We start from the raw sequence: 18983 nt of genomic DNA, 5'->3' as shown, positions 1-18983 counted from the left end.
CGCGTCGACTCGATTTTGTTCTCGTGTAATGGGCCCGAGGAGGGAAGGGGGAGAAGGCCCACTTTATGACGGGTTTATTCGAGAGTTTCTTTTATTTATTTTTCTTTTTTTAATTTTTAATTAATTTAAATCAGATTAGAAATATATATAATATGGAATAATATCATAAAAATACATTTACAATGTAGTCTAAAAGAATGACAAAAACGAAATAGATGCATTGAAGGGATGAATTAGTAATAAATATAAATTTTTTTATTGATATTACTATTTTTATAATTCTTTTATTTTTTTATTTTTTTATTTTTTTATTATTTAAAAAATAATAATATTTTTAGAATTATTTATTTTATAAATGTACAGAAATATATTTATTTATAAATATACTATTTATAAGTATTAAAGGGATGATAAGCAAGATTATATGATAATAAGCAATATTGGAGCATAGGCTATAAAGTGATATGGAGTGATAGGAAGCATAAGCTAAAGACTATCAGTGATGATGACAATCGTAGGGGGATTGTGAGAAAGAAATAAAAAAGAATGCAATAAAAAATAATTCGGATAAAATAATTTTAAAAAGCTATAAATAGTAAACTCTTTTTTATTGTTATAAATGAAAAAACTTAAATACCCTTAACAATTTAAATATATTTGATAGTAAAATAAAAATTCAAAAATTCAAAATCTTTTAAATATTCAAATGTCCTAATTAGAAAATAATACTAGTTTAGAGTTTGTATTTTTATTTTTCATAATTATATTTGAAATAATGATTGATATATAAGATTTTTTTAATAACATAAAAATATAAATATTATAAACAATTAAATGAAATAAAAAAAATAAATGTTATATTTGAGATATAGATTATGCATAAATAAAGAAACTCAAATAGACAAGATCTTTTGAGTCACATATTTTATTTTTTTAACAAAAATAAAACTCCAAATTTGTGTGATGACATTTTACATTTGAACTTGGTTTGATCTATTATTTCAACTCATGTTTACTTTTTATTGGTTTGAGTATGATTGTGGGTGGATATCTAATTACTAATTATATTTCTTTTGTATTGGATGGTTTCATGAGTTATGATAAGTTATTGAAACTGATATCAAATCATTATTTAAAATATTATTATTATTATTATTATTATAAAAAATAAAAAAGACGATATTAGAATTAAAATCTTACAATAAATTATTTAAATATTTACTGACTAAACTAGCTAACACCTTCTACGTATCAAAATACTAACGTTCAAAGTCTTGATTTGTACATACTAGTAGTTCAAAAGCATTTTTTGATTTTTATGTAAAGATGATACATCAAGATAATATTGTGCTTGTGCAAAAAAAAAAAAAATCCAAAACTTTAACTCTTAAATATGATCAGAAAAAAAAAAAAACCAAAACCCTGACTACAAATATTGAGTTTGTCCTTAACTCATGAATCATTATGACGTCCAACATTCATGTACTTGTGATTTCATGACTGCACACAATGCGTCTAAATCAGTGCGATGTTGTCTCAGATATAATAACATAACAAAGTTGATGGGGTCATTATTATTGTGGCTATTCCACCATTTGATTTCTTGATTTCCCACCTTATAAATGTATTGAATGCATATTATCGGATCTCATTGATAAAGGACCATTACTAGTAAAAATTGGGAATTTTTAGCCTCTCAGTTAAATCTTTAAAATAATATCATAGTATATATATCATGAGTTTTTTTTCCTTGAATTTAATTAAAAAATTATAAATAGAATCTCATTTTTTATTTAGATTTATATTAGACACTCGAGTTTCGTTCACAAAGTTTCAATTAGTTTACGCGAGAGATAAAATGTTAAAATATTTATCGGGTCCTTTCATAATAGTTTAACCTTTTTGGATATGTAGAAACTTTCATTTCTATTCATTGTATTAAAATTTTTGCTAAATTTATATTTATATGTATATAAAAAGTTACACAATACATGTTCTTCATTTGAATTTTACCATATACTCTGGGGTTTCATGTCAACTATTTATATTGGGTCCTTTCATAGTATCTTAATTTTTTTAATTTTTAATCTTTAAACCATATCTTTAAGAGTATCAAAACTATCACCAAATCTTTAGTATTTAATTAAAAATATTCATACAATACATGTTCTTCATTTAAGTTTATAGGACATACATGTTCTTCATTTACGTTTGGACCATATACTTGGAATTCATTCACACTTCAACTTACTTGTGAGAAAAGATATTAAAAATATACATTGGATCCTTTCCTAATAGATTAATATTTCAATATTTTTATTCTCTCAATCATATCTTTAAGAGTCATGAACTTTCATTCACTATATCAAATTTTTGCACCAATATTTAGTTTCTAATAAAAAAATATTCGTATAGTACTAATTTTTCATTTAGGTTTGCATCATATACTCAAGCTTTGTTCACATGTCAAGTATATATTGCATCATTTTTATCAATTTTTAATAGTTAATTAAAATTATTTATACAATATATATTCTTCGCCGACACTGTATACTCGAATTTCGTCAAATCTAAACCAATTTGTTGTGAAAGGGGATGCTAAAAATGCATATATATAATAGCTTAACTTTAATCTTCTAATTATTAATATTCATGAACTTTTATTCACTACATCAAAATTTTCATTAAATCTGTGGTATTTAATTAAAAATATTCATACGGGTTTATTGATATGTCATGCCTAAACCAAACCTAAATATTCATTTAGGTTTTGCATCATTCAAGTTTCATCAAGTTGGCAATGAGAGAGACTTCCACTCCCCACATCAAGCTTTTGACAAGGTCTCAAGTCATTTGTCTTTGTTTCATGGCCAATACTTGTCTTCAACTGACCTACTAAAATCTTTTGAGTGATTGACCATCTCTGTTCTTAAACAAGCATCGAAGACAAACTTGAAGAGATCAACAAAGTACAGAAAGATTATTGCATCTATTTCTGATATCTGATGGAGTACTGCTCTTTATTACAGTTCTCATGCATGTCTGCATCTGTAGCAGAACTGATGCATCCAGCTCACACATACTGGTAGACCTCATGGTTGCATCGGAGCTATGGAAACGATGACTCCAGTTAACATATGCCTATTTTTCCGTCGAAGGCAAGGGGACAAGGAGAAGGACTACTGACTGCAACCGGACTCGCGCTCGACGAGCGACTTGACATGGATGAACTCCTCCACCGTGCAAGGAAGCTTCAGCGGACCTGGGGCACCGGAGCAGTAGCCGTAGATCTCCTTGGCCCTGTCGAGAAGACCAGCAAAGCGTGGATGATTAATATAAGTTACAGGCATCGTGAGCTTCTGCAATCCACCACCTCCTCCTTCCTTCTGGAGGCCAACTTCCACCGTTAAGTATCCGTTCTTCATCTTCCTCCTCCTGTCCCAGACATGGAAACGGTACACATTAGATCGATCTTAGTCAAGCGATAGGAGAGGAAAAGAGATAGTTACGGAGCAGGAGTAGAACCAAGGAAAGGTCCAGGCTTGTTCTTGGGTTACCAAGAAGGTCGATTGAAGGGCTTGCAATGGGGAGAATGATCTGATGGTGGTTTCCATGTGGGATGAATTTGATTTAATGTAGAATCGAGGTGCAGATTTACTAATCCTGAAGACCGTCTCACTAAATCATTCTCAGTGCATGCAGCAGAAGATTGGCCAAAGTGAGTAGTGTTTGCCATTCAATGTCGGGCGTTGAATCAAAGGGATGCAAGATGCATGCATCTGCATCCTTGTTGACCTTTCCCTCTCTTCACAGAGGGTAACATCCTACCTAATGAAGCACATCAGAAATGATCACATCTGATCTCTCCATGCAACACAGTGAAGAGAATACCATTAAAGATGTTATACTCTTCAGACCTTCTTAATGAATCCCTCAGTCTTCTGTTAGCAGAATTCTACGATATAAATATAGATATACAAAGAGAGAGAGAGAGAGAGAGAGAGAGAGAGAGAGAGAGAGAGAGAGAGAGAGAGAGAGAGAGAGAGGGAGAAGTGGATGGTGTAATCCAATAATTACAGATCTTCCTTTCTCTCACTGAGATTGTTGTGGGTGGGACCGTAATCAACCTAGCTGAAATGAATAATCCACCATGGCTTGTTTGCTTGAACATGGACTAATGGAGATTCTCCTCGTCGTTTCTTCTCACCTTTTAGCTTCATGCGTTGAAGGACTTCATCCTGTGTAGCTACAGATGCAGAAGTCCACTAGTCCACGTCTGTTCCATCACTGTGTTGATGCTTGACTTCTGCGCACCGTTGTTGTCTCCCATGGAATGTTTTGGACTCCCTCGACATGGACCTCTCTCTACGGGCCATGAACATGCATAGAAGAGAAGAAGGAAGATCTCTTTTGGTGGTTCACAACAAGCCATCACTTTATCGTACATCACGACTAAGGGACGTCTCACAGTCCGGAATCATAAAAATGTGTCTGCACGAGAGAGAGAGATAGAGAGGGAGAGAGTTGAGATTGGCAATGGAAAGCAGGTTCACCGGAGAGGGAGAGCACAACATTTCAGATCTCTGGTTTTCTCCCTCCACCTTTATAAGTTCCACAGTAAGAAAAAGAGGAGAGAGGCTGAGATCCAATGAAAACACTAACATTATCTTAAAATATATCTGAGTACAGTCCCTCTATTGATACTCTGCATCTCCTTTGCTGCTCCTCTATCTGACTTGATATTCTCAAAAGGGGAGACTGCACCACATTTAATTCAAAGTATTGACTGGAATCATCAATCATCAATACCTCCCATGGAAACTATGAATTTATCATTCTTGATCTCTTTGAATCAGTTTTATGCTTTGGTTTTGCTTCTTTTCCGAGGTTAACGGATTCTTCGACTTAAACAGAGGAAGCATACAGCTATTTTTGACTGTGTCTAATCATGAAAATTAGCAATACGGTAGGAGATTTCATCCATTGGTTCTGACAAACCTGCTGAAGCTTATTGATCCTGGAAAACTCTTCTGATCATGAATTTTGCCATCAATACTGATCTATTTTAGTTTCATCAGAAGGATGGCAATCTCTTTTCTTCCTTTTCGAGTCATGAAATTTCTCTGTGACTCGTAAAAGAGATCTGATTGACTGTGAAACGCTACAGTCAAAGTCTCCGAATCCCACAAGTGACAAAGTCAAGTCTTTACATGTACCGCCTTCATACGGTGTGGCTGATATCACTGCATCACAAACAAGACTTCTTCATGTGCCCTGTCATAACTTCTGATGCCATATTACTCACCAGGCTGCATGAACTCCTCTGTGGCATTCACTTCCAAAACAACGTAATCGTAAGCTAGCTAATGATCTGAAGGGACTTAGAAGAGAATTCTTTACATCTGGCTAAGGTTCTACCTCGCATTCGGAGGTGATTAGATCCAACGCCATGAAGTATGGTATAAGCAAACAAAGTCAATATTCTCGGAGATTTGGCTTCACGTCCAACCGTACTGATGTGGACGGCCAGTTGACACGTACTCTTCACTCCCATTTGCATGACCGGGAGCTGGCCATCTAAGGCCATTTCTGTGGACTACATCTCTTGGTCAATGCTCCCTAGTCGGATTCTGGATTGGCGTACGAGAGAATAAACTAGTGTTCTATGATAGAAAACCCGTCTGTCGTAGCAAAAATGAGATAGGTCTCCTTTCAGATAAGTTGAGGACAAGAAAGGCAAATGGTTTTGGTTTGGAAGAACACTCCACATGATCCATCAAGTCATCTGAAGTTTTTCATGGATTAAAGATCTAATTACTGGCATGTTTAAAGCAACATGAATGACATAAAAGATATCTACAGCCATAGATGATCGAAGTTGTGTTAAGGTCAAGGCTTGCATTACTAAGAACAAGAAAAGGGTGAAAGCAACTGCTAACTCTTCTTTTGAGTCTTTCCTCTCAGGAACAGTAGGCTAAAGAATGGTTCCAAACGTTCATGGCAAGTTACGGCAGCACCAAAGCCCACAAATTCCATTCTTCTCATTGACCAAGGGCAAGCTCTCTTTTATATGGCCTCCACCGCCCCCTCCCATCTCAGCACTGGCCAGCTCCTCCTCATGGGCAACCACGGCCGTCGCCACCACCACCACATAAGCTCCTTCAACCCTTCGTGGTGCTTCAGACCTTCCCCAACAAAAGAAACCCCAAAGAGAGCAACTCCAAACGACAGAATCCCCACCACAGCTTCCTTCCCTTCTTTCCCAAAGCAGAAGCGTCTGTTTCGCCTTGGGTCCATGTCCGTCGCCCTATCGTCGCCCCGGATAGGCTGCATGGGACAGATCAAGAGAGACAGGTCATCTTCTCGCGACTCGACCTCCTCCTCGTCGAAGACCAGCGGTTCGTCTTCGAGGGAGCGTGGCAAGTTGCTGAAGATCACGATGGCGCTGTTGAGGAGGAGTGCGAGCGATCCAACGAGCTCGAGGGTGGGGGGAGCGGAGGACGACGGTGGCGTGGTGGGAGCTGGTGTCACCGTTGCTGACATGGACCCGCCGCTGCCGGTGGTGAGGCGAGTGGCTCCGAGGGATGAACTCTCGGTCAGTCTGTGGGAGAGGAGGTGCGGCGGAGGTGAACGGAGACAGCTCCAGCTTCAGCTGCCGCAGCAGCAGCCACCTCGTGCTTGAGCTTTGATCTCTTCATGCAACTAATACTGTTTGCTGGGGAGAAGTGAGGCGATTAATGTCTTCGTTAGTGCAGTGAAACGTTACAGAATTAATTCTTCTTTCTTGGTATTCCTATTGGTCGATTCCCCGGAGGGCCCACTCATCTTGGAAGGGCCCCACATTTTGACCCCTCGACTCCCTAGTCTCGCGCGGATAACAAAAGCCGTCCGACCCGGAACCCTCTTTGCAACCCTAACCCTACCCCTAACGCCGATCTCCTCTTCCAATGCTCAGCGACCCCTCCGCTTCCGCCGCCAAAGGCCAACGGAAGCGCAAGGCCGGCGAGCACCCAGGCGATGGGGAGAAGGGCTCCAATTCGGGCCGGAAGCGGTCGAACGAATCTTCGGCCGCTGACTACGCCGCCATCCTCCGGGGCGCCATCGAGTTCCGGGACCAGACTGGTCTTGCTCCGACCAAGTCTAACTTGGCTCCCTTCTACGAGTTTGTGAAGGGCTACCTTTCCGATATACTCTCACCGGGCCAGGTGTTCAACAGGCTTCGCCACATCCGCCACAAGTACAACCATTCTGCCGCTGATACCGGCGATGACCTTGTTCTCAAGCTCGCTGCCAAGCTCTGGCCCGAGGAGGAGGTAAAGAAGGACAATAAGGAAGGGAAGAACCCGAAAAAAGAGAAAAAACACAATTCTATCGCCCTCGAGGAGGATAGAAATGCAGAGAAGGGGAAGAAAGAGGAAAATAACCCAAGAAAAGCAGAGAACGCGAAGAAAGAGGAAAAGAGTCCCAAAACACACAATTTGGTTGCCCTAGAGGAGGATAGAAAAGCAGAGAAGGGGAAGAAGGAGCAAAAGAGCTCGAACAAACCGAAAATACTCAATTCGGTGCCCCTCGAGGAGGATAGAGATGCTGTGAAGAGGATGAAAGAGGAAAAGAACTCGAAAAAACAGAAAATACACAATTCGGTGACCCTCGAAGAGGATAGATATGTGGAGAAATGGAATAAAGATGAGAAGAGCCCTAGGAAAGAGACAAAACACAATTTGATGGTGGTTCGGGTGGATGGAGATGCAGAGAAGGAAGATGATAAGAAGGGCAAGAAGGGAAAGAAGGGAACGGACTCAAAACTAAAGAAAAAGCAAATTTTGGTTGCCCCCGAGGAAGAGGATGAGGAAATGGGAAATAAGATCAAGCACGAGGAAATGAAAAATAAGAATGGGGAGGAATGGGGAATTGAACCTGAATCTTTTCCTTATTTGACCCATCATGTGGCAGAGCATTGGAAAACTAATGGTTTGCCAAAAGCATCACTGGAAGTGGGGATGAAGCTCATAAATAAATCAAAGGCGAGAGCTTTGGAGGACAAGTGGAAGCGGCACTTGGAAGATGAGATGAAATTCGAGATGAATTGGGCGAAGACCTGCAGGGAACTCTTTGCAATGCTGTTAGAGATGCATAAGACTATGAGGTGATAGATTACATTGTATTTTGCTATAAGGGCTAGTTCTCTTTCTTTTGTATCTGATATTGGATCTATTTTAGTTTTTTGGTGGTGGAGGGTATGTATAATGTATCCATATTAACTTATGCTTATATTTTTGGGATGATGTAGTATGCTTGTTTTACTCTTCGAACTTTATGTTTTGTTGACTCTTCTCTAGTTAGTTACCCTTGAAATAGCATTATTAATTAATGACATTATCTTCTGTTTTATCATTTTCTTGCCCGGTATGTACTGAAACTGATCAAAATTACAAAAGAAAAATTGAGTGATGTTATATTTGTTTGCATTGCTTGCTGCTAAGTTATACTTTTGGCAATTACTTGATTATTGGCATAGCCAGTAATGGTGTTCAGATTTTTTTCGGGTCCCATGCATATGTTTATCATGCTTAATGTAAAGTATATGGTCTGGTCTAAGGTGCTGGTCTGTTCATTGAATTGAATAAGAGATCATTGGTCAGGGCTTGTGAAGTGTTTACTTATTTGCCTGTTTGGGGACATGCCATCATACAATTTTTAGATCTGAGCATTTAAGTTTGTGGTGGCTTATATGCTTTGACTTGCTTATTGTCATGAGTCTTCTTCAAAATTTTGTTTTCTCCTTATCGAGCTTTACCCTTTAAAATGTATGATAGATTTACTTTGCATAAGCTGAAACTTGTTACAGCAACAAACTAGTCTTACTATGAATGCAATGTATTATTGCATCTTACTGTCATTTCAGTTTATTTTACTTATCTATTGGTCCTTGTTGCATCGATGCATTACAAATAAACACATGTGAGTTGATGGACAATGAACCAGAACAGTTGTCATCCATTTGGCATGATCCAATAGGAGAGATAAAAGTCTACTGCATGCTAAAATAGACTGATTTTTCATCTTAGACTTTTGCCTTTCATGTGAATACCCTTATCTAATTGTATTAAGGATTAGCAGTCTAGTACCATCTACTTCACAGTGACATGGTTTTCCATATTAAGATTTGCACAGCAGCTGCGTCAAATCATTCTCAAGTGAACCCATTTGATTTACTGATTGGAGTACATTGAGATCTCCCAAAGCTAGCAAAACTATTGGGCAACAAGGTTATACTCCCTAGATATAAATCTGTTCAACTTTTAATCTATCCTGTATAGCAAGTATATTAACAGAAAGATCTCCAAGAAACCAGGGACCCACAGTCATTTCCTTTACAAAATTGATGACCCCCTTTGTGTCAGTTTTAATCCATAAAGTTAGATGGGTTAAGCTCTTGAACCTTCCTCAAGCCTCCAGCAGTGCAAAATCTTAGCCATAGTAGGACAGCTACATTTGTTTTTTACAGCTCCAAAACACAGAACTTTGCCACAAGCCCTTTTTCAGCACAAATCCTGTAGCTGCAGGAATATAATGGGAGAATGTGAGACCCAAATTAGACGGTTGATTATTTCACATAGATATTTCTACTAGTGGTTCGAATAAGATGGTCGATTATTGAATAATCATCAGGATCAGCATTGACCTTTTTGATTGACTTTTGAGATTGCCAAAGCTTGAAAAGTACATTCGGTGCCAAAAAATTATTTGTTTGTGCTGCCAGTTTGCAACATTCTTAAGATTCTTAAGAACACTTTTGATGCATGATAAATGCAGTTTATTATCATCAGGATTTTGGTATTCTCTCTTGGAATATAAAGGTTAAAATGATCCTTAGGTACTAGGTAGGTCCCCTTTAATTGAGCAACCTACAGTGACTATTAGGGATGCAGTGTCTATGAGACACTTGAAGGTAAAAGTAATGCTGCAAATGGAAGTTGCAGACACAATCATTTAGATGCCTGTATTTAAAGTGGTCTTTTGCAGCTGCAACTAAGATATCTGAAGTCCTACGGATGACGATCCCGGAATCGCAGTGCGAGGAGAGGGTCCTCGGTGAGCACGGCAAGTGCAAAAGCATCATGAGGACCGAAATAGCAGACAAAATGTTGCATTGCACAGGTTGTGTTGCCTCCCAGTAGTTATGCAAGCAATTAATCCTAGGACAGTACACATATCTTGTGCAAGACGAAGATTGTATAGCATAGATTAATCTTTTCTTATTTACAAAACATGGTTTAGAGTTTGTTGGAAGAGCCTATGCAAGAAAGTCACATAATTTTGAGATGAATGACTGTTCCAAGTCAATATGTATATAAATCTACTTTGTCATAATTTGGATGAATTGCTAGAGATCATATATGTATATAAATTTGTTTTGTTAAAGTATTATGAACTGGAGATAGCTTCTACAGTTGCAGGAAAACAAGAAGTAACCAGATACATGCAGATGACTTCTTAAAGGCAGCAGCATTCAGATGCTTCGGATCACAGCTGCAGTCAATTACAAACAACCTTTTCTTGCTCACAAACAGGTTGAAGCTGTCATGCTGTGATCTACCAAAAAGTGATAGTGTTTCAACTATCAACTATTCTCTTTGTTTGCAGTGCTTAGTCCTCCCTTTTTATGAGTGATAAATTACTTGTACAGATTCATGGTATGTTATATTGCTTAAGTGATGGAACTTGCTTGACCTATTTTAGTTCTTGGATTAGTTACTGGCCATCATCTATGCTATGCATGATAGCTTGATGGATGATCATATTAAAGTTTGCTTGAGAAAACTATGTTTGTGACTTAAATGAAGGCATTGGTGAAATGAGATCCTACCTAAACTACATAACCCACATGCTTGAGGTGCAGCACTACATGACCAGTTTATGATGAGCTTCTAACTATTGGTTCATAAACCTGATGCATCAGGACCTACTTTGAGAAAGTGTGGCCTGTTTCACAAACAATACTGGAGCTAAGTTCAGTGTTTTTTGCTTATTATTGTAACAAAAGTTTAAATCAGCATACTGGTATGATACATAATTCATACTGAATTAGTCTATATATATATATATATATATAAATATAATAGGATGTATAGGAATATATGTAATTTTACTCTCTCTTTTTTTTTTTTGCCTTTGTGGAGCCAATTAATGTGGAATAAATGTTTGATTCGAAACTTGAATAAAACGGCACCCATCAAACCGGTACGACAAGCTTGCAATACGTTCCGGTATGAAGAAAAGTTCAAACCGCGTCTCGGCGCGTACGGTCGAACCCGAACCGGCGGCGCTGAATCGCGTCACCGCCGAGATGCCGCTCCCCGTCCTCTCCCAGCCGCCTCCTATCACTGCCACTACCCCACGCGGTGCCGGTCACGGCCCTTCACCGCGTTCTATCTTCCCGTTCGCTTCCCTCTCTTCCGCCCCAAACCCAATCCCCTTCCTCCGCCTCCCATCGATCTGTGCTCCTTCTCTACCTCCTCCTCCACCACCGCTGCTCCCTCCGCCAGTGTGCTTCGAGAAGCCGCCGCCGAACCCCTTCCGTCCCCCGAACTCCCTCCTCTTGCTTATCGTATTCGCAGGGCTATTATCTGCTTGGGCCTTCTTCCGCGCCCTCCCTGCCGACTTCCGGGAACGATGGTGCCGCCTGCGGGAGTCTTCGAAGGGGGCGGAGGCGAAGATCTTGGAGCTCCCATTGCACCTTATTCAGGCTGTCATTGCGTCGGAGGATCGCCGGTTCTTCTACCACATTGGGGTTGATCCTTACGGGATCGGACGCGCTGTGGTCCGTTACCCTAAAGGCGGAGGCGGGAGCACCATCACCCAGCAGGTAAATCGCTCCTTCGCCTCTGATACTCTGTTACTAGATTTATTGTGCTTGCTTAGATCTTTTGTTGGACAATTTGGTCAGAAATGGCACAAGATCACAATCTGAGGGAAGAACAAGTCAACCATAGTAATTGAACTAGTGAGTTATTAATTTTCCAAATTGTTTGATAATGTTACTGTTTGGGTTTATATAGATATTCTCAAGTTATTGCCTCTATGATTATTCTGCTATTGTGGATTCATTCGGGATATTATTTGATGAGGAACAAAGAAGATACAAACATATTACACAACAAACAAGTTCTTCAAGGGCAGCATTAACTTTAAGTTGAAGAACAATGTAGCTTTATGTTGTCCCATGATGCTTCGCTTGTAACTCAGGAGACAACCTATGAGAATGGTACCTTGCCAATGGGTATGTCAACAATCTGAGGCATAGGAAAGCTTGATCTTGATCTAGAGTGATGCTACCTGAGAGTTTGACATTTTTTTAATCTATTAGACAAGTCTTTCTATTCAAGAAAAAGGCACAAAGCTCTGTGATAGAAAACTCTCCCTGTCGTGGTACAAGTTATTTTCAAGAGACCTTTTTTGATAGATCATTTTCTTAAGTGACAAGCTCACTACATGTTTGTAAATTCACTTTCTAGATCACTTACAATCAATGAGTTTCAAAAATAGTAGAAGTTCAGCTCTATGATGCTTTGGTGTGGTTTCAACGGTGATTGAGCGGATAAACTAGTATAAGTTAATGTTCCTTTTCTGTGGGTTAATCTATGATTACTATTCCACTCAGAATATCTTGGTTGACTATTAACATGTGTTACAGTGTAGCTGCCTCCTAAGACTGGAAAAGTATGTTTCTTAATCTGCGGGGACTATCTCTCTTTTGTCTGTAACTCATAGTATTATACAGATACCCATGTGTGATTAGAATTTTGGAATTACATGATCTCGGAGGTCTTACCCTGAAGCTGCCTAAATTTCATTTCCGTGTGAATTATGAGCTGATTCTTTTAAGTCTTAAAAGAATATGCCCTTCTATTAGCTGATGACAACAAGATTTTTTGCTTTATGGCTTCCTTCAAATACATAAATGCATACCTTAAATAGTGACATCGGAGATGCTTACTTTTTATTGTGGAATTACTGAAAGAGTCTCTGAGCAATAAATGCATACTTTAAAAAAAAAATTACAGTCAGGTACTAGGTTATGCTGATAGTGCTTTGTTATTTGTTAAGTTGATTCTGTATCTCCACCGGTGGTGGAGTAGAGAGTGCTGCATAGACATGTCACATCTTATTTGCAATGGAAATTGTAGTATCATTTTATCTAGTTCTGATAGGATATACTACTAAACTTACGAGCATTGGGCTACTTAATTTGTCGATAGCAGATTACTAAACCATTTCATAATGCAGCTTGTGAAGAATGTCTTCTTGACAAGTGAACGGAAGATCTCAAGAAAATTTTTTGAGGGAATATTATCTCTATTACTGGAGAGGAAAATGTCGAAGTGGGAAATACTGTACTCTTATTTGAGCAAGGTATGACTTCCAGATTGTTGACAGATACTAGTGATTTATAGATTTCTCTTTTCTTTCTAAAGACTCTAACTCAAGACAGATTTGCATTGTGAACCCAATAAGCAACTTAAAAAGTTTAAACTCTTAAGACTGGACATGGGAGAGTTTATTTTGGTCTAAAGCAGTTTTTGTTATATCATTATTCATGAGACTTTACTGTTGCAGTTTGATGATGCAGAATGATTTAGATCGGTTTGAATTTGCAAAATGTCAACTTAATCTAGCCTTGCAATATTAGATAAATATAACATGTACAGTTGGAAGACTAGAAAATAGAAGATAGAAGTTAAGGGTCTGAAAAGAAAAGAGAAGAATATGTAAAATTTACTGGACAAGATAGTATTTATTTCATAGCATCATCTACTCCTTTTAAGTTCATCACTTCACTCAAGTCATTATTTAAAAACCTGCCAAACGACTCCAGATCAATGGAGTGTCATCCTAAAACCCATTGGTCTTATGTCAATATTCTATTTGTAACGTAATAACTTCAATTTTACAGTAATATCTGCTACTACGCTTTCAGTAAGCCGATAACACGTCGTAAAAGGTTAGCCAGTTCCTTTGAGTTAGTGATCCAAACTTTATTTTGATTTTACATTTTCTCTTTGCCATCAGCTGAAACAAACATTTTACATGTTGTGAGAAACTTCCATTGACCTGCAACATATCATCTTTATGTGAGATTTACAAGGACCATATATTAGCTTCCACATGTTTTATGAGTTTTCTGAATTGGATTGAATATTATTATTTGTTAAATTTATATTTCCATTGACTTCTTCAAGTTTTTAGGTTATTGGCCCTACTTATTTCTGAAGTTTCTCTGATTCAACAGAACTGTTAAAATGTAAAAACATCCAATTCCCTGGAAACATGACAAAGATTCATATGACAGTTGGAGTTACTTACATATTTCACTGGGACGATTTCTGTTGTTGGGCTTTGGAAGATTTTAATTTCTAGTTATGAATTCATTCTAGTTAGAAGGTGAGATTCTCTAGATGGGTTAATATTCCTTGTGATTCCTGGAAAAACCCACTACAATTTTTATGGTACACTGGAATGATACTTTATTACCCGTGAGCAACTCTTTCAATGTATTGTAGATTTACTTACTATTGTTAGCAGTACTGAAGATATGATACTGAGTTAGTTCCTTGAGTTTATCAAGGTTGTTTTTACTGTTCGCTGTTCTTTTCAGATGTACTGGGGACATGGTAATTACGGGATCGAATCAGCATCACTTTTTTACTTCAGAAAACATCCTTCTCTTCTTAACTTGGGGGAGTCGGCATTGCTAGCTGGGATTTTACCTTCTCCCGAGACCTTTAATCCATTGACAAGTCCAACAAGGCAAGTGAACCTAATTTTTGGGATTTATTGCAGAAATCCAATGACAACTAGTTGTATTTGGAAAATTTACATTTTAATATGACAGGGGCAAGAATTCTCAAGCGAGGGTATTAAGGAGAATGGTTACTGCCGGATTTCTTGATTTGGAGACTGCACTTGTGGCTGTGAGTCAGCCTCTTTACTTGCATAATATTAACTTTGAAGATGAAAACAAGGTAGTTTATTGATCATCTTTTTCTTCATGATATGATTTTTTATGCTACTTGATATTATCAACCTTCAAGTTACAGTGTTTGATATCTTACTAGAATTTAGTGGATAATAATATAGACCATGGAATATGATTTCACTTGGATCGATACAAAATGGATGGTATGTGCCGGTTTGGACGTGACCCGGTACGTGGACTGCCCCTGTTTCAGGGGATCTGGTCCAACCTATTATAAAAAGAAAAGAAAGACCTTTTGACATGAGCCCTCTTTGCCATCCACGTAGAATCTGTGAACAGATTTGTTGTCGCCCGCTGTGTGCCTCCAATTTCGGATATCCTTCCTCTTCTCCTCCTCTTCCTCCTCCTTCCTTCGTCTTCCTCCTCCTCCACTGCCTCTTCTTCCTTCCTCCTTCCGCCTTCTTTCTCCACCACCGTCTATTCCTTCCTCTTCTCCTTCTTCTTCCTCTTTGAATCTTCCTTCCTCCTGTCCTTTTTTTCTTGAGTCTTCATTATAGACAAGTGTACCATGTGTCGGTAGATCAGTACCGACCAGTACGTATCAATCCGGCCAGGGACTGATATGGGTGGTTTGTATAAGATGGATGTCCTTGATATAGATAGCAAAATCTATGACCAAAAATTACTAGTAACATGACACTCTTAGTGGTGTTGATTCTTGGAACTTCTCACTAACCCGACACAATTGCAACATGAAATTATCAGCACATGTTTTGGTTATACAGTTTTATCAAGCTATATGCATGGGGGTGGCAATTCTTGAACTTATCACCAACCTGTCAGGAATACAACATGATAATATTGGCTTCCGGTTTAGGTTGTACAGGTTTGCTATATGAAGAGGGCAACAAAATCAACCTGATTTATGAATGTTTGAGTTTCATATAAGAACTCAGCTTGTTCAAGTCTTGCGGTGTCAAGAATCTGGTCAAATGTGGTAAACAAGTCATGCCTTGGTTGATATGCTATTAATTCTGTGCCTCGTGTAATTTCAATATCAGTGTATGTTGTTCAAATGAATCATAATTCTGGGGTTCTTGACTTGCCTGACCTGACCTGATCTTACCTGTTTGTATTCAATGAATAGTTATAGGATTTTTGGATAGATCTACCTTATGTAGATGGTTCATGGCCGAGTTGAAATCTTGGCATGGTTGTTAAATGGGGTCTGTATGGACATCAATTCTACATCAACTTGACACAACACAATCAATTAATGACCCATATTAGTCTCATGGCAAATCAGCATACATCAGCGCAGCTTTAGAGTGGCTTATCAGCTTTATGGACACACATACATGTGGACTTGGACCTGCATCCATCAAAAATATATTAGCATGGTTTTGAAATTTGCCTCATCAATCACCTTCAAACCCTGTCATTGGAAGCTGTGATGCTAGCCACTGAATTCCAGCTTCAGATTTTTGGCATTGGCATGATAGCTAGTCCTAGAATTTAAAACATTGATGTGCTCTTCGAAGTTTACTTTGCCCCATCCCATGAGTTTATTTTGGCATGTTGCTGTGCAATAAGTTGTCTGTTGCTGTGGCTTAACAATAAAACAACATCATAATGGAAAAGCATACAGATTCATTAATATATTTGCAACTCAACCTTGTGGTTGAACCATATATTTAGACATATGCCGTCTCCATGATCTATTTAATATTTTGAATCCGAGTGACTTAGAGATTGCAGGAAGATCATCTTCAACCTTTTGCCTGCAGGAATATGAGCATTGCAGGAAACATAGAGGCCTAAGCTCAATCAAAGATATTTGGGACTGGGAAATGGCAAGCATACTTCACGAAGCAAGAGAAAATATGGAAAAAATGGGCCACAGGATGTACAAATATAGCCATTAATGATTTCTCTGCAACATCAACAGTATCTTATTATGCAGAGTAAGGCACAATACTGTATCTTGCTTATAAACCTATATTTTGTTTCTTTTCTAAATGTTGTTAAATTTCAAAGCATATCGGAGAATAACTAACTGCAAGTCCATATCACCCTTTTCAAAAAAATTTGAAGATGGAGTTTTCTTGTATACACATGGAGTGCTATTCAGCCAATTGTCACCCTTAAGGATTGCACAAGCAAGTGGAAATGTGGCATACACCATTGAAGGTAATGGATCTGTAGATATCGGCAAATATCGGAGGAAAAGTAAGAAGACAAAATTCTTGGCAAGCCTATCACCCGACCATTTAATTTCAATCACTAAAGTAGTTAATTTTTTAAGGCTTCTTGTTCATTTCTCAACTTTGTCCTTTGTACTATAAATATGTCAAAAGTCTTAAATATACTTTAAATTGTATTAACATAAAAGTATAATCATTTTAGTTTTTTCTGTGTACAAAAGTTTTATTTCCTTGTGCTTTTGCTTTCAGTATTTACTTTAAACTTAAAAAAAAATGAGATTTAGTCAGGTTGCTCCTTATGATTTAGGTGATCGAGAAATGATAAAGCTGGATACATTGGTGGATCTTGGAGATGCAATAATGAGCTGTATGTATTGCACCATCTTTTTTAGTTATTTTATTTTTTTAAATAAAATGAGTGATATATTTAAATTGGTTCTTTCATTATTTGTTTTCATTTCTTTCTAAGTTTAACTTTTACTTATATATCTGCATAGTTTCCATTTGATACTTAACAAAATAATAATTATTTTTTTTTTAAACTTGTGGTGGAGAGAGGAACACATCAAGTATGGCTACTTAGATTTTTTGGGATATATAGTGCAAATAATCATAATAACACTTCACTTTGTATCTATAATTTTTTATATCTATTGATTCAATTTATATATGAAAATGGTTTCTCTACTGACAGTACATATCTTCAGTAATCTTAATCATATTATAATGTCTTATAAATATTAAATTTAAAAAATGATAGTGTTTTTTTTTAGTTTGATGATGCATATGTAACATTTTTAGTTTGTAAATCCACAAAAACATAAGAATGTAATATGTTGTCCATAAATATGAAGTTGAAAGAAACTGTTGCTTTACTGTAGAACAAAACAAAACAAGGTAATTGCACAACTTAGAGCATTACATGTCAACTCATTTGTTAAATATAGCCACCACCCTACTGAGGGAGTTCACAATAATCCTTTTTATATAGTTATTATAATTCCATAAAAACAAAATAAAACTCGATGTGGTAGCCAGTGATTTAAAAAGTGCTAGGCGCCAAGGTCCAAAAAAGCCTAAGGCGCTAGACGCTCGCTCGAGCGAAGCGAGGCACTAAAATATAAAAATATATAATATAATTAATAAATATAATTATTTAAAATTTTAAATAAAAATATGCTATTTTAAATAAAAATTCTAGTCACGAGCAGAGGGAAAGCTCACGGGAGGGCTCGCGAGAGGCACGAGTAGCTAGGAGGGCTCGCGGGAGGCGCGTGTAGAGGGAAGGCTCACGGGAGGGCTCACGGGAGGGCTCGCGGGAGGGCTCACGGGAGTCGCGAGCAACGAGAGGGCTCGCGGGAGGCGCGAGCAGCTGGAGGGCTCGCGGGAGGCGCGAGCAGCTGGAGGGCTCGCGGGAGGCAGCGGAAGCAGAAGCGACGAGCAGCGAGATCGAGAGCGGCAACGACAACGTGTTAGGGTTGGGTAAGGGTTATATCGGTTTAGTTGGTTCGATTGAACCAACTAACAACCGAATCAGGACCGAACCAGACCTAAAATCCTAGTTCGATCACTTGGTTTACCTAGGCGCTCGCCCGAAGCGCCCAGCGCCTGGGCACGAGCGAGCGCCCAGGCGGTGCCTGTTTGAAGCGCGCCGCCTGGGACATTAGCAAGGCGCTCGGGCCTCGCCTCGCCTCGCCCGAGCGCCTAGGTGAGCACCCGAGCGCCTCTTTCAATCACTGGTGGTAGCAATAGCCACCATATGGATAGCACATTTCAACCCAAGATTCTTCATTTACTTG

At 38.2% G+C, this 18983-nt stretch overlaps 1 protein-coding gene and 1 long non-coding RNA gene across 6 annotated transcripts; one reads left to right on the top strand and one right to left on the bottom strand.

Annotated features, from left to right (window-relative positions):
* Nucleotides 1–2970: 2970 nt before the first annotated feature.
* Nucleotides 2971–3704, bottom strand: LOC108953143 (uncharacterized). The gene is made up of 2 exons (XR_010514726.1): nucleotides 3526–3704; nucleotides 2971–3435 (listed from the first exon to the last, which is right to left on the bottom strand). It is a non-coding gene; the product is annotated as an uncharacterized LOC108953143 (long non-coding RNA).
* Nucleotides 3705–11288: 7584 nt separating this feature from the next.
* LOC135675874 (uncharacterized) lies at nucleotides 11289–18982 on the top strand. Of its 5 annotated transcripts, XR_010514044.1 has the most exons (7): nucleotides 11290–11869; nucleotides 13291–13416; nucleotides 14660–14811; nucleotides 14897–15026; nucleotides 16768–16944; nucleotides 17075–17170; nucleotides 17492–18982. XR_010514044.1 is itself a non-coding variant. In XM_065186478.1 (6 exons), the coding sequence occupies exons 1-5, from the start codon at nucleotides 11351–11353 to the stop codon at nucleotides 16903–16905; spliced, it is 1014 nt and encodes a 337-aa protein (XP_065042550.1). In that variant the 5' UTR covers nucleotides 11289–11350; the 3' UTR covers nucleotides 16906–16944; nucleotides 17075–17395. The 5 variants fall into 5 exon arrangements, 4 of the variants coding, with proteins under 4 accessions (XP_065042550.1, XP_065042549.1, XP_065042547.1 ...); XM_065186478.1 differs by lacking the exon at nucleotides 17492–18982 and having other exon boundaries at nucleotides 11289–11869; nucleotides 14897–14975; nucleotides 17075–17395; XM_065186477.1 differs by lacking the exon at nucleotides 17075–17170.
* The last annotated feature ends 1 nt before the right edge of the window (nucleotide 18983 follows it).

Source organism: Musa acuminata, chromosome BXJ1-6 (assembly GCF_036884655.1).
Source record: "Musa acuminata AAA Group cultivar baxijiao chromosome BXJ1-6, Cavendish_Baxijiao_AAA, whole genome shotgun sequence".
NCBI lineage: Eukaryota > Viridiplantae > Streptophyta > Magnoliopsida > Zingiberales > Musaceae > Musa > Musa acuminata.
This window is presented reverse-complemented; position numbering and strand designations above follow the sequence as displayed.

What these genes read in the sequence shown, in the direction of transcription:
- LOC135675874 (XM_065186477.1), top strand. Translation starts at nt 11,351, where the DNA reads ATGCCGCTCCCCGTCCTCTCCCAGCCGCCTCCTATCACTGCCACTACC. An exon ending in GGAGCACCATCACCCAGCAG is followed by an intron (nt 11,870 to 13,290) that starts GTAAATCGCTCC and finishes TTCATAATGCAG; the next exon opens with CTTGTGAAGAATGTCTTCTT. An exon ending in TGTACTCTTATTTGAGCAAG is followed by an intron (nt 13,417 to 14,659) that starts GTATGACTTCCA and finishes TGTTCTTTTCAG; the next exon opens with ATGTACTGGGGACATGGTAA.